This window comes from Armigeres subalbatus, chromosome 1 (genome assembly GCF_024139115.2).
Source record: "Armigeres subalbatus isolate Guangzhou_Male chromosome 1, GZ_Asu_2, whole genome shotgun sequence".
NCBI lineage: Eukaryota > Metazoa > Arthropoda > Insecta > Diptera > Culicidae > Armigeres > Armigeres subalbatus.
Genome location: NC_085139.1, coordinates 75399440 through 75421160, shown reverse-complemented (window position 1 = coordinate 75421160; position 21721 = coordinate 75399440). Strand labels below are relative to the sequence as shown.

Below are 21721 nucleotides of genomic sequence, written 5' to 3'. Positions count from 1 at the left end.
TGGCGTTCAAGATGGCGGATGGGAGAAAAAGAAAAAAGAATTGATACAGATTTGATTAGCTTCATATTTGGCAGGTTGGGGATTGTGATTGAATTAGTTTATTTTATGAAATCCTCTGTGATGACTCAAAGGCCGAAATGTTTGAAAGATTCGCCATAGGAATTTGAACTTGTGATTTTTGGAATAATTTTGCGTTGTTTTGTTTTTATGAAAGATGAACCCTAATGAGTATGAGAAGTAATGTTCGATGCATATGATAAATACCGAAGTGTTTTTAAAAATATGTGGGTTCAAGAAAAAGGAATGTAAGTGACAAAACACATAATTTCAAGATAAGACACCTACACACTTGGTCTTCAATACCCTCTCAAGGTTTCGTGATTTTAAGAACCTAAGGAAATTGTTATCTAGAAATCTGATAATATTTGCAAACAATCTTTTTAGTAATCTTATTTCCATGTTTCCAGATATCTTCCGATGGTTGGAAAAGTTGGAAATCGTAAATATAATTTATTTCCCTTTTGTTATAACTAGACCAACATTTGAAAAGGGCGTAACAGCCAAAATTTATTCATTCTGATTCCTTGTCTACATATATAGCTTTGTATGTAGACGAAGAGTCAGAAGGAATAAATTTTGGCTGTTACGCCCTTTTCAAATGTTGGTCTAGATAATTTCTATTTATTTCAACTTACTTCACACTTGAAAACTTTTCAGTACTCAGTATTAATCATATGCAACTAGATGCCATTATGTTGTAATGAAGAGGGTGGTTTTTCAAAATGCGTCATTATCACTGAAACCCAAATATAATAAATATAAATCATTTAAATTGAAAAATAACTCGTAAAACTAAGGTCAGAGAACTTAATAGAAAATACCTTCCAACAAAACATCAAAATTTGAAAACAGGGCGGTGAGTTGAAACAACATCGAAAGCAATATTCAAAATTGACAGTCAGCATGGGGACTTTATACGCACACTCTCTTCAACGAAATCAACAGAAGTGCACTCTTACTTAAGCCATGTGTTTTTTTACAATTGTTACACCGAAAATGTGTGATAAACAGCCGAGCTGCAGTAGGTGTAGTGGTGGATGTATGTGTTCATCTCGAAAATGTATATTACTGTAATTGTGTATCTATTTTTTAGAGATTATTTGTCACACGCTAAAGCATTCACTCCATCCCATGTAATCGCTCACACACCGCCAAATACTATCGATCTCAACAGAGCTGGCAGCTGAGTATTGTCGACGCTGACGCTGACGGCGACGACGACGACGACGTTCGGGCGTCAGTATTGGGTCCCTACCTTTTCCTGCGCTCTGCCTTCGACCGAGACCGGCTCGTGTGCCACTCCGTTCGAGATGCCGCCGCCGCCGGTTCCGGTCGGTAGCCGTCCGTTGGCGACCGCTGGTGGTCCTTCCGATTTACTGCGACGGGAAGGGGTTCCGCGTTCTTCAGACTGCAATTAAAATGAATACATTTTGCTTGCTTGGGTCTTTACTGAATTTTTGTGGTTTGGTTTGTTTAAGGTCTCGCATGATATTCGAGATGGATTTTGAGAATAGTTTTTTATGTTGGTTATCGAATAGAAATTAGGCCCCTTTGCAGGTATCAAAAATATTAAAGCAGAACTGAAAACACAAGCGAAAAAGCTAATGATCAATGCCTTGTCTGTATGTGTGCGATGTGAACATTGTGTTATGGTAAAGCTAGTCAACATATGTCTGATAATAGAACTGTATTCCTGTTGATGATGGAAAACTAAAATGATTATACATTCGATCTAATAATATGGTTGAGACAGTGTACATTTTCTGAGTTAATTTATATCAGGGCTATAAATCATATGTAGGTCACTGTCATTAGGTGACACGAATGCTCATATCGAGGATCAAATCCAGAAAGCGATGTGGAAAAAAAAATCTTTGTAAACCAGTTTGAAGTTAAAATTACTTGACCAAATATTGAGACATAGAATATCAAAGAAAGACCACTAAAAACTTAAAATTTTATTACAACAAGTTATCAGAATACTTTTCATACGATATGCAAAATGTTAAAAAATTCAAAAAAATCTCTGGAAAACCCACCACCCTATGTGAACCCCGCCCCATTACTGCTCACCCTATCTTCGGCTTCCGCTAACCCCATTATTGGCGTTATAGTCAGGCCAATTGTGAATCTTAGGCTTCGGAATTCCATCCACCCCTAACTTCAAGACTACCTCCATCACCACCATGATGTAATGCCAAAAGGCTGCCTTTAGTCAATAAATTAAGGGCCGATGCGCACGTAGCGTTTTTTTCAAGCTGCCTTCAAGCCTCGTCCACACAAGGTACCCACTCAAGATGCACACTCCATTTGATGCTGGATACCTTGCGTGTCTTCTTTTAATTGGCACTACATCCCCACTGGGACAGAGCCGCCTCGCAGCTTAGTGTTCATTCAGCACTTCCACAGTTATCAACTGCGAGGTTTCTAAGCCAAGTTTCCATTTCTGCATTCGTATATCATGAGGCTAACACGATTATATTTTTATGCCCAGGGAATGCAAGACAATTTCCAATCCGAACCGGCACTGGGAATCGAACCCAGCCACCCTCAGCATGGTAGCCGCGCATCTTACCGCTAGGCGTAGCTTAAAAACCGCTAGGTGGACATCGGCTCTAAGCTTCACAAAACGAGCCACAATCTCGGATGCAGAGCTCTCCGTTGATGATTCGAAAACATTAATTAACAAGGCAGAAACCACTTCGAGCCCTTGAAGCGTTCAAAATTTGAAATTGGGGAGAAACTCAAGCTTCCTACTAGAACCCCCATTAAGAATGCAAGGAGGTCATTCGTGAAGTATTTTTTCTTTTTCCAGCATAGGATCAACCCGTCTTAACAAACTAAGCGGCAAAATCAACGAAAAATCGCCTATTACTTCCACACTAACTAAAACGACGACCCTCTTTTCCCAAAGTAAAACCCTGTTGAAAGGCCCATACTCACCAATGTTGCAATCATTTTGGTGAAAGAATATAAGCCAACAGTTAGAGGAAATTCTATAGTGACAATATTCACAGCTTGGATACATTAGAAAGGAGGAGATTTTTAAACCTACCCTATTTGTAGCCGAGGGGTGAGGAACTGGAGTCGAAGAAGTGGAAAGGAATGCCGGGGAAATAAGGCCAATCATGAGGGTTTACATAAAAAACAGTTTTTCGATCACGGTGTCAGTGTTGTAAGTCCATTTCGGCGTAGGGTCCTTTCCTTCTTGTTGATGATTGCTCGTATAGTTCTCTCCTTGTACCCGTTGATCATCGCTGTTTCCAAGATGATACCAGGAGAGGACTATACAAGCGATCATCAACAAGAAGTAAAGGATCCAACCCAACAATGCTGACACCGATCGATGAGCCGCTGAAAAGTTTCGGTCCCATATTATGATCAACACATCACCAACCAGCTACGCCACCTAAGGAAAATGGCCATCGATCTAGTATTCTCCAGTAGAAGTAATCAACTCAAGTCAACGAAGGATAAGATAGAAATTTTGAATAAGGCAGGCGTTTATGAAGTGAGTTGTTCCCAATGTGAAAAAATATATGTAGGACAAACAAAAAGATCATTAGATGAAATGTTCAAAAAACATATGGCGGAAGAAAGTAAGGCGAAATGTCCATTTTGGGCAAATAACTTTCTGACAGATAGTTTTCGGCCCAATGATTTGATCGGCCAAATATGTAGAGTATTCGGCCAAACATTCGGTAAAACAGAAATTCTTCAGCTCAGTAAGGTCGGGTTGTAAGCCGATCATAAATGAGCTAGTGCCAAGCCAGTGCCACCATAGAGGAAGGATACGGCCAAACGCCAAGAGAAGGTCAGGAAAACCGCTGACCCTAAGGAAAGGCGGGGGAAGGTCGTGAACTGCAAAAAAGCGAAACGAGCCGAAAAGGAAGCCGCAAGAAATCAGCTGAGCAAGAGCGGTATGCTGCGCAGAAGAGTGTTGCGTATACAAAGTTGACAGAAGAGTGGCTGGGTAATTGGTTACACATTAAGACCCTATGCTCAGTAGAAGTGGTCCGGTGTCGAGGCCTGGATGAATTAACCGAAGCCGGAGACCTGGTGGCTGCACTGAGAGATCAGTGTGGCGTCGAAATCCAAAATACCGCGATTCGATTAAAAAAGGGTCGAGCGGAAACGCAGGTTGCCACATTCCAAGTAACCTTGGCTGATATCAAGAAAGTGCTGGATAAGGCCAAGTTGAAGATGAGTTGGTCAGCATGCTCGATGAGCATAAACCAACAAACTCAGGGCTGCTTTAAGTGCTTTTATTTTGGACATAAGTCATATGACATCCAGATCCAGATCGGAGTACGCTATGTCGGAGGTGTGGAGCTGAACGACATAAGCGCATATCTGCCAGGCTGTGTGGAGTTTATTATTGTGATAGGCAAGCGGGAGTCTCCTGGTTATGACCGCCCACTTCGTATGACTGACAACTGCTTGCCTCGATTGCTTCGATTGCTGTTGGCGTGATTTTCAGTCCATACAAGGCCTACTTGGATAAGTTCAAAGAAATTGTATAAGGTACACTGGGGGAAGTGGAAAAGGAAAAATCGATAGTGCCTGTTTGAATTAGTGTAAAATCGGTTTAAATGATCTAAATGCGTTCAATCAAAATGGACTATCAAAAACAGTCAATTTTGCACCAACTGTGCGGTAATTCATACCATTTTGATCGCTTGAAATTTATGGAAATAGATTTTAAAATTAGGAGTTGTTTTTCCACTTAACCCAGTGGGATGGGGTAAGTGGAAAACCCATGTTACCTTGACCTTCAATAGTGATGAGTAGTTACATATAACTAAAATCAATACGATAATTGCTCTGAGTATCTTTTGTGGAATATTTTCATCACCTTAACGGAATAGATCCTCATCGAATTATCGTAATAGCTAGAGGAGGGCTGGTTTTGCCTTCTCGAACACTAAGTGTACGTAAAATCTATATGTTCGCCCCAAAGATGAACTTTTCAAAGGAAAAATGGGGCTTACAGGGCTATAAACTAATCAACTTAAATTAACGAATTGAGATGATGTCTGTATGTGCTTATTTGTATGTATGTGTGTCCGCAAGGCACGTACAACATTATCAGCTATTCTTGAGCACTTGTCCTTAACTAATTTGTTCGCAAAAAAATTTCATTCAGCGGCGAAACTTGTTATGAATAAAAATTAATGTGAATTATAGAACTTATTTATCTATCAGTGCTATTTTTAACTTTCATATACATTGTTTTTTATATATAAAACATGTGAAAGGCATCAATACCGATAGGTGGATTAATCAGGCATTTTCTACTTTATATTAGTCCAGTCACCACTGGAATCACAATGATAGCAAAGAAGGAACATATTAAGATTCACAGCTATCGAAATAAACCCTGGAGGGACGACAAAAATTTCGTATTTACATTATCCACTTCCCCCGCAGTGTTTGATACCTGAGTAAAGTGTAAAATAAGGTAAGTGTAAAATCTTTAAATTATTTCCTTTCTTGGTACAAACCACTACCAATTGAATGGGATTAGTTTAATTATATTATAATGGTCACCTGTAATGTAAATTTACTTGAAAAAGGGACAATTGGTGCAAATAAGAATTATTTTTATGAATGCAAAAATCAACTTTTCGCGAAACCTAAAATTACAGTTCATGCGTTCATGTGTTAGTGTATGTATTATACAAATTTCATCACAGTATTAGTGTGAGCATCAAAGTATGTTCTTACATAATGTTATGATGTGGTAAAAACTGTAAAGTACAATTTCATTTTTTCGAGCCGATTTTTACACTTACCCCCTTTTTCCACTTCCCCCAGTGTACCTGCCGACGCTGCGGATTGGAGGGACACAAGGCACAATGCTGCACGAACCCTCCCAATTGTTTGATTTGTTCCAGCAAAGCTGTGAACAGCAAGCACCCCATGGGGGGGTTCGATGTGCCCGGCGTTTAAGCGTGCTGCAAAATCAAAGTGCAGGTAACGCAGCTGGCTTGCTCGGCCTTGCCCGAGTGTTTGGTGTGCGCAGGTTTAGAGGGAACGGCGGAACACGTGTTGTTCGTGTGCTCACGTTTTCGCGCAATGCGTGACCACATGCTTGCCACATGTGGTCTGGACACTACCCCGGACAACCTAGTTCGGAGGATGAGTAAAGATGAAGTTGGCTGGAACGCCGTTTTATCGGCTATCGCCCAAATCGTCTCGGAGCTACACAGAAGGTGGCGCGTGGACTCAAGGATGGCTAGTTCAGGCGCAAATAAGGGGTCCTCGTCAAGGCTGGGGCACGCGAAGCCGTTACGTCGGCAAGTCCCTCTGTGTGCTGGCGAATAGGCCCTATCGCAGAAAGGTCAATTTGGGGTGCACGCGGCATCATCATTCTTGATACCAGTCGTGCAGAGGAAGCAGGCGCGAAGTTGACCCTTCCCACCTTCCGAGGACATGGGGCGTGGTAAGGGCACCTGAAAAGCCGGCAACGCGTTGGTATGATACCATGGTCTTCTAAAAAAGCGATTTACGATGTTCGGTGCTGCAAGGACACGCAGCTAACCTCGAGGGTGCGTTGTGCACTGGCTCCCCTTTGAAGCATTACTTTCTGGTTGTACCGAAGGGACTATGGGCTTGGCGGCAATGGAAACGGTTTAGCGGGTCGGGGATGTAGTCCTGCCTCCCTCGGTGATCCCTAACCCCGCACTTCCTGGTCAACCCAGGATGTCTGTTGAGCAGATTCCCCCTCCATTGTTTAGGAAGAAAAAAAAAAGTGTACCTGTAACCTGTGTTTTTCCATAGTTCATACAAGCACTATTTCACTGCCACACATTCCCCCCTCGTAAGGTTTTTGTTTTTTTTTTGTGAATTTAAGAAGGTGTAATTCTATATTTCACTCATTTTATACTATGTCTATGAAAAATACTATTGTATTTTTCGCGAAGAATTAGATTCGCTCGACGAAATTCAAGAGTTGTCAATTTTGTATTTCAAGGCATTTTCGACAACCTTTTTATAGATTACCTTGATCGTCAAGCACGTGGTCGGTTGAGAACAATGGGGCTGAATGTAAACATCGAAGCACCAGCTGGTTTTGTTGTGTAAACATGATCAGCTGGAAAGCTGAGAACAATGAAAAAATATGTAGACATTAGGGGGCTTGCGGCAGCTGTCACGATCTTCAAGTGAAATGCGCACGGTAGCCAGCAGCGAAATCGAAAGCGAAATCTGAGTAAGACGAAATTTTTATCATAAGAGTCTAAATGATGAAAAAAATCGCAATACTACTACTCGACAACAATATCTAGTAGCCTGAGCACATTTCAACACGTATTATTTTCTAATGTCTTTTACGCAACAGCGAATGAACGAACTGTGCAAAAATAATAAAGTGTAGTATCAAAGTCAAACAGACGCCTATCCTTTATTGTCAGTTGCAAGACAAGAACCAGTGGCGAATGTGAAATCTATTACAACAATTTGGTGATGATTTTTTTTAGTTGAAGCATCTAGAGAATATAGAATTATAGTTTTTTTTCTACTGTTGATATATAACATTCTCCTACTGCTGTCGGACGTGTTCGTAGACCAGTTTTTTCATTTTGGGGTTTGATGTTTTTTTTCTTTTGCAGGAACCAGTTATTGGCCGTATTGTTAACCCTTTTATTAACAGAGCATCATGCTTCTCTTAACTGAAGCAACGAGCAACACATATACACGATCCACCAAGAACTTGCCTCCTCTCTACCGAATTGAGAAGTTGCACTGAGCACCTTATGCGAGCACCATTCGCGCTCATTACTAAATCAATCAACTCCAAGTCGCACTGAGCACCTTATGCGAGCACCACTCGTGCTCATTACAAAATTAAGCAACACAAAATCACACTGAGCACCTTATGAGAGCACCACTCGTGCTCATTACAAAATTAAGCAACACTAAATCGCACTGAGCACCTTATGTAAGCACCACTCGCGCTCATTACAAAATTAAGCAACACTTGGTCGCACACTTGAGCACCTTATGGGTAACTTATCGATTGATCTACACTAGAATGTTATTCACAGATTGACGCTGGCCAAAAAAAACCTTATGAATCAATAAAAATTTCACTTAAAAAGAAGTTGAAAAACATTGATCAAAGCTATCAGCTTGATCTTTCCACTCATCAGTAAGAAAAATTCTCATTCTTATTTACTCATTGGTGTTAATACAAAGAATGCTACGTCTACCCAATCACACGTTTAAATCCGTTGGAAGGGGTAAAATTCAGTTTAAGTGGGTTTGAATTTAACCCTGTATTAAAGAAAAAGAAGGGGAAGTATGTATAAAACGCCAAACGCCAGTGTTGGTAAAATCATTCGCAAATCTTACTCATCGAGCCCTCCCGCACGAGCAAACTCGTTTTTGAGTTTTTTTTTTCAACACTGCGTCATCATATTTTCTAAGTTAATAACCCGAATTCGTCTCTCTCAAATTCATTTTGTCTCAAAATCAAAAGCAACTGAAGCCAACAACCATTTGTTAGCCCACACACGAAAGAAATAGATTAAAATATCTATAGGTAATTAAAAATCAAGAACAAAAATATTTTTGACTCTTTTTGATGCAATTTCTGGGTACAGATATTTTCTTGTTCCTAACATCAGGCTTGGGAATTAACTAACGAAGAAAAATATTGGCCATCCAAATCATCTGCACTTTTTATATGTTAACACTTATTTTCAGCATCTCGCATAATAGCACAGATTTTAGTGAAACGCATTCAAAAGTTAATTTATTTGCTGGTATTAGAAGCCATACCATGAGCAAATATTTTGCAAATTGGTGAATTGTTGCCTTCAAATCGGATTTGTCCGGCCTTTAAGTCGCATTAGTCCGGGTTCCACATTACATAGGATAAAACTAGATGCGCAATGAGTGCTTACAATTTAACTAGTTGTAAGCATTTTTTGTTTTACTATACTTCAATGATGTGATAATTTGCACTGCACCACAAATAACATTGCTTTTTTCACTTCACTTTCACTCTCGCGATAATCACAATAAAAAGCAAAAGATTCAATCATGGATACTCCCGCTTGCAGATTCTTAAAAGAGTAATTTTAAATATGCAAAAAATCCAGCAGGATCGCCAGATGTGGAGTTTATTATTGTGATAGGCAAGCGGGAATCTCCTGGTTATGATCGGTCACTTCGTATGACTGACAACTCTTGTCTCGATTACTTCGATTGCTGTTGGCGTAACTTTCAGCTGACGTCCATACAAGGCCTACTTCGATAAGTTCAAAGCAATTCTCGCTTAACTTTTCAAAAGGACCTAAGTAACATTTTTTTCATGAATTAATTTGAATAGCGCAATCAAAAGAACAATATGAAAGCTTTTGATTGCAGCACTCAAATTAATTCATGAATAAAATGTTACTTAGGTCCTTTTGAAAAGTTAAGCGAGAATTGTATATGGTATTTGCATAGTTCATACAAGCACTAACATTTAGTTATTTCGACCTGGCAGCCAAAGTACCGGTACTATAAGTGTCAAGCCATGTTGGTGATGAAACCAAACATGCACTACAACATGATGCATTTATGATGGCCAATTGAATCTTGTTGAAGCATTATTTGGCAAAATAATATAAATGTCTACAGCGCCACTAGCGTTCTAGTACTTATGCGTCTACTGGCTGCTTCAAGGCGTTTGATCTGCGCTCCTGGCGTATACAACAAACACCCATCCTGTGGGTTGACCTGTCCGGCTTCCAAACGGGTTCGGGCAAATAACTCAGTTGAATATTAACCGTTGCGAGACAGTGCAAGCGTTGCTACGACGGTCGGAATTTGAGACTGAAGTTTCTCTGCTATCGGACCTGTATTGCATCCCTGCTAGGAACGGCAGTTGGGTTGCGGACAAGTCCAGAACAGTGTCAATCTGGACATGCGGGAAGTACCCAATCCAGGAAATAGTTTCATCTCCTGACGATGAGGGTTACGTAATAGCCAAAGTGAACAGCGTTTACTTTTTTAGCTGCTACTGTCCTCCATTAGTAGCCATTAGTAGTATCAATGCGTGGGCAATTGAACCGGTTCACTAACGCCAAAGGTAATATTCTGCTAGAGTCGTTAGCGAGACTGACCGTGGTCCTGTTGAACGTGGGACAGGTATTTACGTTCAAAGGTCCAAGAGGTGAGTTATGTATCGATATGACCTTCTGCAGCGCGGGATGGATGGCAGGCCCTGAATGGAAGGTTCATGAGGGCTATACTTCGAGCCACCATCAGGAAGTACGGTTTATGGTAAACAATACCCCCAAATAAAACTAAAAGGCGGCTCAATACAGTTGACCTAGGATGGCGTACCTCGCAGCTCAACCCGAAACTGATGGAGGAATTATTACGATGAGAAAATCGGATTTTTGGCCTGACCGGCGACGAGTTATCCGATGTCCTGGAACGAGCATGTGACGTAACAATGCTAAGCAGGACTAAGCCAATCGGCAATCGCCAACCGGTTTATTGGTGGACGAACACGTTTGCTGATTTTCATAGCACCTGTCTTAAGACTTATAGAAGATTGCGACGTGCTAGAACCAAGGTAAACAGGATCTGTTCAAGACAGGAAGCAAAGCTCTCAACTACGGGATCAAACGTAGTAAGAGAGCCTGCTTTGAGGAGCTTTGTAGGATGAATAATGACACTCTATGACACTCTTCTTAGCCGTGCGGACTGCGGTAAGACGCGCGGCTACAAAGCAAGACCTTGCCGAGGGTGGCTGGGTTCGATTCCCGGTGTCGGTCTAGGCAATTTTTGGGATTGGAAATTGTCTCGACTTCTTGGGCATAAAAGTATCATCGTGTTAGCCTCATGATATACGAATGCAAAAATGGTAACCTGGCTTAGAAACCTCGCAGTTAATAACTGTGGAAGTGCTTAATGAACATCACACAAAAAAAAGCGTTCATGAATTCGTGAACTAACAAGTTCAGGGTGTATTTTTTCGTGAACAACAGCCACGGATTCGGGAACATAGTCACGTTTTCTGGAACGTTCTGGAAAACGTGACTAGTGTTCCCGAATCCATGAATTAAATCACGGTGTATATTTGCTGGTTCACGAATTCGGGAACATTTTTTTTGCGTGCACTACGCTGCAAGGCGGCTGTGTCCCAGTGTGGGGATGTAATACCAATAAGAAGAAGAAGAGGAAGACGGGGGATGCATACAGGATAGTGATGGCTTGGACTAATACAATACCTTCTGATAAGCCCCCGAAGACGTTAGTCAGGATCGTCGAAGGATTATTTCCTAAGCATGACGCAATGGACTGGCTCGTTACACCGTACGAGTCAGTTGACCTGGTACCGCAAATGATCAACGATAAGCTTATAATCGCTGCAAGAAAACTTAAGATGAACAAGAAAATCTCCAGACCGTTGGAAACGGCAGACCCCGGGAGACCCTTCGGCATACAGACCATTCTGCCTGCTTGGCACAACTGGTTAGTTGTTGTATAAATAGTCGGTTTACACGGAATGTGCTGGCGGCTTATCAAGCAACAAGTATGGGTTTCGTAAAGGTCGTTCTACCGTTGAATCAATTCGGTCCGCAACGGGTACGGCTAGGATATAGCGCTGGGTTGAACAGAAGAGGTATTAGGTACCGTCAACTGGGGGGAAGATGATCATTGAGGTGAAGATGATCATTTGATGTGTCAGTCAAAAGTGCCAATTTTTTTTATGAAACGGTAGTCAACAATATTCTCCGTTCACGTAATGTTACCGCTAGGTAAAAATCCGAGTTTTTCGATTATAATCATGAAAATGTATTTTATGGAAGAAAGAGAGAGATAGTCATAAATGACGCTATTTTCGTTTCAAATATTGACTTCTTAGACTTCTTTACGTAGTAAATTCAACATTCATATAAATAACCTAGTGTATTTTGACTACTAGGTCATAATGGTTTTAGTAGAGCTGTCTTGATCAACTTCACCCCAAACCAGATTATTAAAAAAATGTGTGAAAATTTAATGTATTTTAATAAATGCGAACGCATTTCAGAAAACTAAAGTTGTTGATCATTGCAATGTATAGCAGTACATGTTTTGAAAATATTTGTTTCGATTTAAAATGTGAACACACATTGTTACTGCATGTTTTGTCTTAAAAATGATCATCTTCCCCCCAGTTGACGGTACTGCGCATTGATTATGTTAGATGTAAAAAATGCAAGCTGAGCAGCTATTGCTGAGTGACTACACCGCTGCAAGTTCCGGACTATCTGTGTAGGAAAATATATTTTCAGAATAGGATCTTGTTGTGTGATACCGATGCTGGTCAGCAGTCGATTGAGGTGTCAACAGGTAATCCAAAGGGATCGATCCTTGAACCGGTATTGTGGAATATCATGTATTACGAAGTATTACGTTTAAATCTCCCGACCGGCATGAAAATAGACGGGTTTGCGGATGATGCAATGCTTGAGGTTACTGACACACTTAGATGAAGTTTAACTTAAAGTTTCATATGCGATTAGTAGAGCCGAGGAATGGCTCAACTCAAGGAGGTTGGCGTTGAATCTATGACAAAAGGTCGAAAGACAAAAGGTCGAAAGGACAAATGGTCGAAAGACAAAAGGTCGAAAAGACAAAAGGTCTAAAGGACAAAAGGTCGAAAAGACAAAACGTCGAAAGGGACAAAAGGTCGAAAGGACAGAAGGTCGAAAGGTCGAAAAGGACAGAAGGTCGAAAATGACAAAAGGTCGAAAAGGACAAAAGGTCGAAAAGGACAAAAGGTCGATCAAGTACAAGTTGATAACAAGTTGGGTGTATTCCGAAAGAATTTATGAAATGCATTTAACTTCAAGTAGAAATAACACACTCATCACCAGTGGTGCAATTTATCAACAATGCTTGCTGAGTGTGATTCTTTTGTTTTGTATTTTTCTCTGCTCCTCTTTGCCTATGACGGTGCCTTTCAGTCAGAACGACAAAGCAGGAGTAGCTTAGCAAACTCGGTTTGCCAACAGCGGGCTGAAGCTGATGATCATTCGGCACAAATTTCCTGTCATTGTCTTTCAAGTGATAGTATTCAGCCATGCATTTATATAGGGCTGTCGCATTCACACAGCAGCGAGTGAACTGAATAGACTGTCAGTGCGGGCTGCGTGTGCAATGAGAAGAGAGGTCTTTTGTTTACTTTATCTTTGATTGTTGCTGCTAACCATTTTCAGTTTTCACTGCTAGGAAGTGAGTGTGAAGAGGGAATGGTATCAATATCCAACAAATTTCAGTCACTGAGATTGAGAATACGCACCACTGCTCATCACATCATTCAAAGTTGAAGAATGAGCCATTTTCAAAGAAGGAGTAATAACTATGAAACAATATTATGAATATCTAGATAGTTCTGTTAGAGATAAAAAGATTGTTGATTTAGGAAATGAATAAAGCTTGTATTGCGCGAGACAGAGTTGTCCTATACAGTTGGCAAAAAAGTTGCTCTTTCATTTTAAACTATTTTAGCAATTAAATAAAATTCATTCAATGAGTGCTAATAATGGATGAAAATCTAGGTTTTCTGAATGTCGCTTCGATCTGTCAAAATAGTGAATGAATTTTATTTATTTGTTAAAAATTGTAAAAAATAAAAGAGCAGAGTTTTTGTCAACTGTGTAGGGCAACTCTGGTGATAAATTGACTCTCTCCGTTTCAGTTCCTTGTCCATTTCGACCTTTTGATCTTATTGATATTTAGTTTCTTTCGACCTTTTGTCCCGTTCGACGTTCTGTCCGTTTCGACCTTTTGTCCCGTTCGACTTTTTGTCCTTTCGACCTTTTGTCCCTTTCGACCTTTTGTCCTTTTCGACCATTTGTCCCTTCGACCTTTTGTCTTTCGACGTTTTGTCTTTCGACCTTTTGTCCTTTCGACCTTTTGTCTTTCGACCTTTTGTCCCTAACCCGTTGACGTTAGTACATCAAAAAAAGAAAGTCGTGGTGGTGCATAACCGCCATGGGTTGCAGGAAGCCAAAATAAAGGTAGGGACTTGCACAGTTAAATCCATGAGAGCATTGAAGCATGTGGGCGTGATGATCGTCTATAAGCTCAATTTTTCGAACCTCGTCGATTATGCATGCCAAAAGGCATCACTAGGGATAAAATTATTATAACGAATGATGTCCAACGAATCGGCGGTGCATAGTCAAGTTTGTAAGCTTATAGCGTTGTCTATTTTCCGATATGGTGTACCAGCATGGTCCAAGGCACTTGAGGCTGACTGGCTGCCCGAGTAGCACAATTTAGATCGATTTAATTGCAGTAACTCATATAAGACTGGATTTGGTCGTATAAAGGTCACAGTAACTTGTTAGTGACACGTGTGCTGCTTGGGTGAGTGCAATGTCAAGAAATTGTTTGCCGATTTGTCTATGGGTCACAAGCGCATACCGCACCATATAGTATGAGGCGGTTTACGTCATTGCTGGGATGATGCCAATAGACATACTTCTGGAAGAAGTTGTGAAGTGCTTTAACGAAAGGTACTCGGTACAAGTGCGACGTGTCAAGAGAGCAGCTTCGTTGCTCAAATGGTAAAGAGCATGGGATACCGCAGTCAAAGGTCGTTAGACTCACAGCCTTGTTTCGGATGTATCATGTTGGGTTAGTAGAAAGCATGTGTGAACATGGTTGTTTCAAGAAGTTTTTGCATAGGTTCGGGTTTGCAGAATCAGAGTGCCCGGAATGCATATGCGAGGTGGAGTCGGCGGAACATGTGATGTTTGCATGCCCGCGATTTGATATTGAACGAAACGACATGCTGCTTGTCAGTGGCATGGATTCGACCACAGGTAACCTCATTGAGAGAATGTGCTGGGACGAGGATATTGCGGTGAACACAGCAGCTCAACAGATTATGTCGAGGCTGCAGCGATGGTGGCGTTTTGAACGAAACCAGTAGCTGCAGTAGAGACTTGTGATGATATGAATACTGTGAACTGATCTTCGAAGAGTTTACGTGTTGTCCCCTTTTTTAAGGCGTCTCGCAATGGAGCTCCTTATGTTGGCTGTGGAGGAATGCCAGCTCCTCGCTCCATGCCAGTGGACCCTAATCACCAAGGAAAGATTTACGCCGGCCATCCTTAAACAACATTCCGATGGTTTTTAGGATGTGGAGGAAGCGTAAGCGGCGCCTTTTAGACAAATAGCCACTTGCACACGATGGTGAAATGAGAGGACACCTGCTTCGGTGCAGGCATCCGGAATCTATGCGGAGGTTTTGGTTGAAGACTGGGGAGAGTATGTTAACAAGCTCACAACGTGCTACACAAGTCAATTCCAGTCCGTACAGCAGTCTGCTGTCAGTCAGCACTTGGCCGATACGATACCGAGAGGCCCTGTTAACCGTCCTATGCGATCTTGATAATGTTTTAACAAGGTTGAACGACTTTGACCGCTTGGAAATAAGAGATGAGGGTCAGTCCTCGATCGCTGGACATTCCGAGGACTTTGAATAGTTTCCGGTTTGGAATCGGCTGCCCGTTAATCTTGAGACTAGGGCCGGAGAGACGGTGCCGTCCATTGCACACATGTCCGTGGACGCTTTTTCCGGCCGACATGGTGAAGCCAACCGACGAGGTCCACCGATGAACTGCACTAACCGCTATTTGGGTTCGGATACGCGTTCGCGCCTGAGTGTCTCCGACTACCACAAGCAGGATGTCGTCCGCGTAGACGAAAATGTAGATGTTCTTGTAGAGGCCATTGAAAACCCCATTCATGGCAACCAGAAACAGGGTTACTGCCAGCACAGACCCTTGTGGGACCACAGGCTCCTCTGGAGGCGGAATTTCCGATAAAGACCCGGAAGGACAGGCGGATAAGGAAGTTGTGCACAAAAGCTAGGATGTTACCAGTGAAACCCCAGTCAACCAGCTGCTTGAGCACTAGTGGTGTCCAAGTGCGGTTAAGCGCCTTCGACATATCCAGGGAAACTAGATCGACGTGTTTCCCTTGGTCAAAGGCGCTTTGGAGTATGTCTCCTAATCCGGCAAAATACGAACTTGCCACATACCCCGGGCGAAAGGAGTGTTGGCAATAACCAAGTCGTCCGTCAGACTCAAGCTTTTCACGCAGCCTACGGTTGACCAACCTCTCGACGACCTTTGATACACTGGAGGTCAGCGAGATAGGCCAGTAATCAAAGGCGTCGTGGGAGGAGTTACTGTATTCAGATTTCCGAATAACGTGGCTGAGGCGCCACTCGTCGGGAAAAGTTTGATTGGTCCAGGCTTGATTTACTAGATCGATCTATTTTGGCGGTAGGGGGAGGGTTTTTCATCATCGGATACCCTATTCCATGTGGACCGCTTCTGGCAAGAGCTAAAGAAAGCTTGGCGAACGAAAAGGGCTGGTTTATTGGGGAACTTAGCAAGTCGGACGGGAGTCGAAAGATCTGCAGCGTCAGAGTTCATGGTGGCTATGAGCCTTTGAAAATCGGCTGGGTAGCTGCTTATTGATGCGATTGATGGCCACATCTGGCAAATCGGAAATAGTACGGTCTTGCGAATCGATGTGGATGGAGGAAGATCTACGCTTTTCACTAAGCGCATTGACTTTCCCCCATAGCAACGGTGGATTGGACCGAATTAATGGAGTCAAGGAAGCCTTTCCACTGCTTCTTTTTGGTGTTTTGGATGACCGTTCGGCACTCATAGTGTTTTTGTTTGTAGTTTTCCAATGCACTTACCTTTCTCGTTTGGATAGTTCTCTATCCTAATGGGTTTGCAAGGTAGGAGATCCCCTCTGACTTTATTTAGTTTCGTGAGGACCTCCCAGTTGTTGAAGTCCATCTCCGAGGTAGCATTCCTATTAGCATTGTGAAGATCTACCCCTGTGGAACGCTACCCACACATCAAACAAAAGGTGAGTGACATCATCAGTACAACATCAGACCCCCGCCCCGTGGTGTTGCCCTACTCGAAGCTTTTGTGGGGGCAGACTTAGTTCCCCTAAACAATATTTTACCCACCTCGGCGGAAACCACAGCTCCAGCTACGGAATACCGACGAACATACGAGTTGCCTTAGCTGACGATCTGAAATTATCATCGTTTAACTGACGTTCTGATCAGTTTATTGCGGATATCCTCCGATCCGTATAGTTTGAAACGAAAGGGATTGGGCTTCCGACAATCAGCAGCTTAAGCGCCACTCTCGTTTTGGAGAGGTTGCTGTTGCTGTTTGAGCACTCGCCTAGAGACTTTTTACAAGGGTTTGTTAAGGCTCAAACACCCGAATCACATTAGCATTCCAAATACGAACGGCCTAAAACGTTGGGTCCCTAGCTGAGGCTACAAAGTAATGAGAGGATATTCTTCTCCCACAGCGGTGTGATTTCTATTAAAACTTCCCCTGCATCCTATTTGTTGGGAACGTCAACTTTAGCTTGAGAGCCTCTGCCTATATATATAATATATATATATAATATAATATATAATGCCTATATATATAATTTCAAAAACTCTAAATGTGCATGTATTCTTGTTTCTGTTTGTTCCCTGCCTGCTAACGACGTCACTGTTTCTTTGGGTGACAATATTTGTCTTAGAACTAGGCTAACCTGTCTGTTATATGGTCAGCTGGACCATGGCACGTGTTCGCTATGTTCGTAGGAATCGCACTCATACAATACCCTCACGATCTCGTTGGGACGATCTCGTTTCGATCCGTACGCCGTGCACGCAGAATGCGCATTCGCGTATGGGTAGGCGTCTCTCGTCTCCGAAGCTGTTCCAAAATATCTCACAGGGCTTCGTATGACCGTTACGTAACGACGATAGCGACGAGTCGAAGAGTTACCGTTACACCGGACATGAGCAGAGGTTTTCACACCAAACCATGTGGTGGCGCCAAGATGGACGGCGATGTTAGCTTTCGAGGTGCGAAGCACACACTTCGTTTAGTTCCCCGCATCTACCGTTCCACGGTAGGGATTTGGACCACTTTCACGGTCACTAGCTACAGTAAACCACCGAAAGAGGAAGCTATCCACGTGGCCACTCTTAATTGACACCAACGTTGTAGGGTAATAAAAACGAACATCTTTAATAAATATGCCGTTGCGAACATGTGCCGAATCCCGAGTACATAGATGAAAATAGCTCAATAATATCAAATGTTGATAAGATAGCAAAATGAGATATTTACATGATATATATATATATATATATATATATATATATATATATATATATATATATATATATATATATATATATATATGAGATAAAAGATCAGACTATAATATCAATATTTTGCACTAAAATATCATGAGAAGATCAAGTTATGCTTTTTGTAATAAATAATCAATATCATATGCCATTCATTAGTTAATTTTTATCCATAGCATATCTTGATATTAAAATGATATTTCGGTGCAAATTTTTGATATTGTTGCCTGTTCTATCGCTTATATCAATCAAGTCCATATCATGTTTTGTTATTCTGTTCATGTCTTCTGCCCGGGATGTCTTACCTGACTCAGATTGTTTTAACTTTTAACGCTTCTACAAATTTGGTTCAATTGTTCTCGGATTTTATTTACACTAATTGTAAATAATTTATTAGCTTTACAATTATTTGAAGTAGTATTAACTCTTGTTTCGACACTTACTTCCATAAAAAGCAATCACTTTAGCATTGTGCTGCAATCCGACAAAGGCGTAATATTTAGCTGAGTTTACTTTTTGTGAACAACTACTTCAGCCAACAATTTCCACCAAATTACAGTCATACCTCGATATAACGTAACTCAATTTTTATTTTCGTTACGTTATATCGAGGTTACGTTATATCGAAGCAAATTTTTTTTTCTCAAATTTTGTTCAAATCTTTTTTTATAAAAGAATTTTAACCTAAAATCAATGTTATTCATCCACCAGGGTGTTCCAACCTTTCTTACTTAACTTTTATTTTTTTTTGATTTTTTTTGATTTTTTTTGTTTCTTATTTGTGTATCTATTTTTTTCATTTCTGTTTTCATATTTACTTTTTATCCTAGAATATTACTTCAATCAGTATTCGTTTAATAATTTATAAAAAAGAATAAACCTAAATTTAATATTATTACAGATTACCATTCTTTATTCATGAAAGTAGAACTCAAATTTATAACAATTCTCAAACCAGTTCAAAATAGCAAAACAACATTTCTGCACTGAAGCCTTTTTAGTGATGCTATTTAATTACGATGTCCATGATATAAGTACGCATCTGACGCAGCGAGAACTGATTAGTCAGTGGCCAATTGTTCTATTCCGAGTATCTGATTACCATAATGAACCCATTGAGGGCTGCTTGTTCCAACTCGATTACATATTCGTTATCATTTCCAAAACTCGCAGATTTCGACATGACATGCTTCTTCTTGCGTTGACATTGACTTGTGTTGTCACCGGCATGGGGTTGGTATGCTTCCTTCTCAGGAATGCTTCTCAGTGTGCCTCTTAAAACTGACAGTGGTACATCATCCTCATTCTCGACTTTATGGAGCATTGTAAAGAATATTGTAAGATTTGCGAATCGAGTCAGCTGGAACTACCTCCCACGCTTTGGCGACCAAAAGATCTTCTATGATGATGGTCTATGGTAGATTGGTTAGAGGAGGTCCCGCGGACTCGAAAATAGACGAAGCCACTCTAATCAATCTCTAAAAACGTGCTGACTAACCATGTAGAGAGGGGGAGCACCCAAAAGGTGACGTGGTAACGGAAATTACGGACATCATCATGCCGTTTATGGAGGCCTCCAGACCTTCAGCAAGTATTTCAAATTCGTCGTGTCGATTTCCTGCGATCTAGTTACAATGGCTAGGCAGCAGTGGAAGTCTCTGCTAATGTCTAGTAAGGAGGCGGAACGTGAGAAACGCCTCCTTATTGATTAGAAGGAGTTGGTGATGCGACTCTTAAAGTGAGTAAGATTGTGCAGGATGCCGCCCCAAAACGTTAAGTGTAGTACTCCCACCGAATGAATTTCATCGGTAGGACAACCGTCCCTGGTGGGAAATTGCCATCCCTAAAATGCCGAAAATGAAAACGAAGTGAGTCGTAAAACAAACGGCAGAGAAGGTAGCTGTGACAAAAAAGAGGTGCTTGTAGAAGTATGATATTATGACGGAGCTACGCGGATGTCCCAAAGACCATGAGAGGAGAGCAAAGGTCAAGTAGAAGATGTCAACTGCATCCATAGGATGCAGAAGGGCGAGATGATTTTCGGAATCCTGCTCAGAAGAGCTCGGCGTACAAAAGCTTGACTGTAGATGGGCTAGTTGATGGGATTCATTTCGGAGTCCTATGCCCAGTCGAAGTCATCCCGTGTAAGGGTTTGGATGAAATGTCTAAAGCCGGTGAGTTGGTTGATACATTGAAAGATCAGTGGAGAGTTGAGATCCTATTCGTTTGCGAAAGAGCTATGCGGGCACACAGGTGATGAACCTGCTATACGTGTGCCCGCCAGGTACGTCTGGCGGCAGCCAATAAGTTGCTTGATAAGACCAAGTTGAAGGTAGGATTAATGGTATGTTACGTGATCATACACCAACCACAAGTCATTTCAGAACTGAATTTCGGCAGGAAATTTCGTTTAGTACCTACTGATTCTCAGCAAAATATTTACATTGTCTGAGATCTCAGCAAAATCATGTTTACTGAAGCTCGGTGGTGCCCACCTAGGGAAAATTCGTGGAACTGAAAATTTCTCAACTTCATCGGAAGCACACGCATACTCGGTGATGTGCTCAAGGACCGTGGATTCGTAGCGCTGTAGGAGGTCTGTTGGAAAAGATCAATGGTGCGTTTAGTAATCATACCATCTATCAGAGCAGCGGCAACACACACGAGCTTTGAACAGCTTGAGTAGCGATGGCCGATATGCAAAGGCACGTGATCGGGTGGTGGCCGATTCATGAGAGAATGCGCAGGTTGAGATTCAAAAGCCGGTTCTAAAACTTTAGCATAATCAACATCCATAGTCCATACTCCGGAAGCACTGATGATACGACAGCTGCCCAAGCCACGACTTCAAAATCATCATAGGAGATTTGAGCGCTCAGGTTGACAAAGAGGATAAGTTTAGACCGACTTTTGGAAAGTTAAGTGCCCATCAGCTGGCGAACCAAAACAGCCAACACAGCCTTCCATATCGGTACACCTGGAGATCACCACAGCAGACAGAATCACAAATCGATCGCTCTGATTGATGGACAGCACTTCTCCGACATTATCGACGTTAGGATATATCGTGGCGCCTACATCGACTCGGATCACTATCTGGTGATGATTTCACTGCGCCTTAACCCTTTCCGCCATCAACAGTATTTGGTACCGACGACCGCCGCGATACGACCTAGAGCGACTAAACCAACCTGATGTCGCCACTTTATACGTGCAGTATCTCGGGGCAGCGTTGCTGGAAGAGGGTGAGCTCTTAAGGCCCCTCTTGAGGACTGCTGGAATACAGTTAAAGCAGCCTGGAAGAAGCCGAGTGCGAGGAGATGAAACAGTTGTGCCGTTCTCAAGAAACACGCAGGTTCTATCAGAAGCTCAACGCATCCCGCAAAGGTTTCGTGCCGCGAGCCGAGAGATACAGAGATAAGGATGGAAGCATCTCAACGGACGAACGTGTGGTGATCG

General features: G+C 41.8%; 1 protein-coding gene across 2 annotated transcripts in view; it reads right to left on the bottom strand.

Moving 5' to 3' along the window:
* LOC134227293 (probable serine/threonine-protein kinase DDB_G0272282) overlaps nucleotides 1-21721 on the bottom strand; it is a 195722-nt gene that overhangs the window by 48432 nt on the left and 125569 nt on the right. For both annotated transcript variants that reach the window (XM_062708670.1, XM_062708678.1), the window contains exon 6: nucleotides 1316-1468. In XM_062708670.1, coding sequence (XP_062564654.1) covers nucleotides 1316-1468 — 153 coding nt within the window. The remainder of the gene's footprint in view (nucleotides 1-1315; nucleotides 1469-21721) is intronic.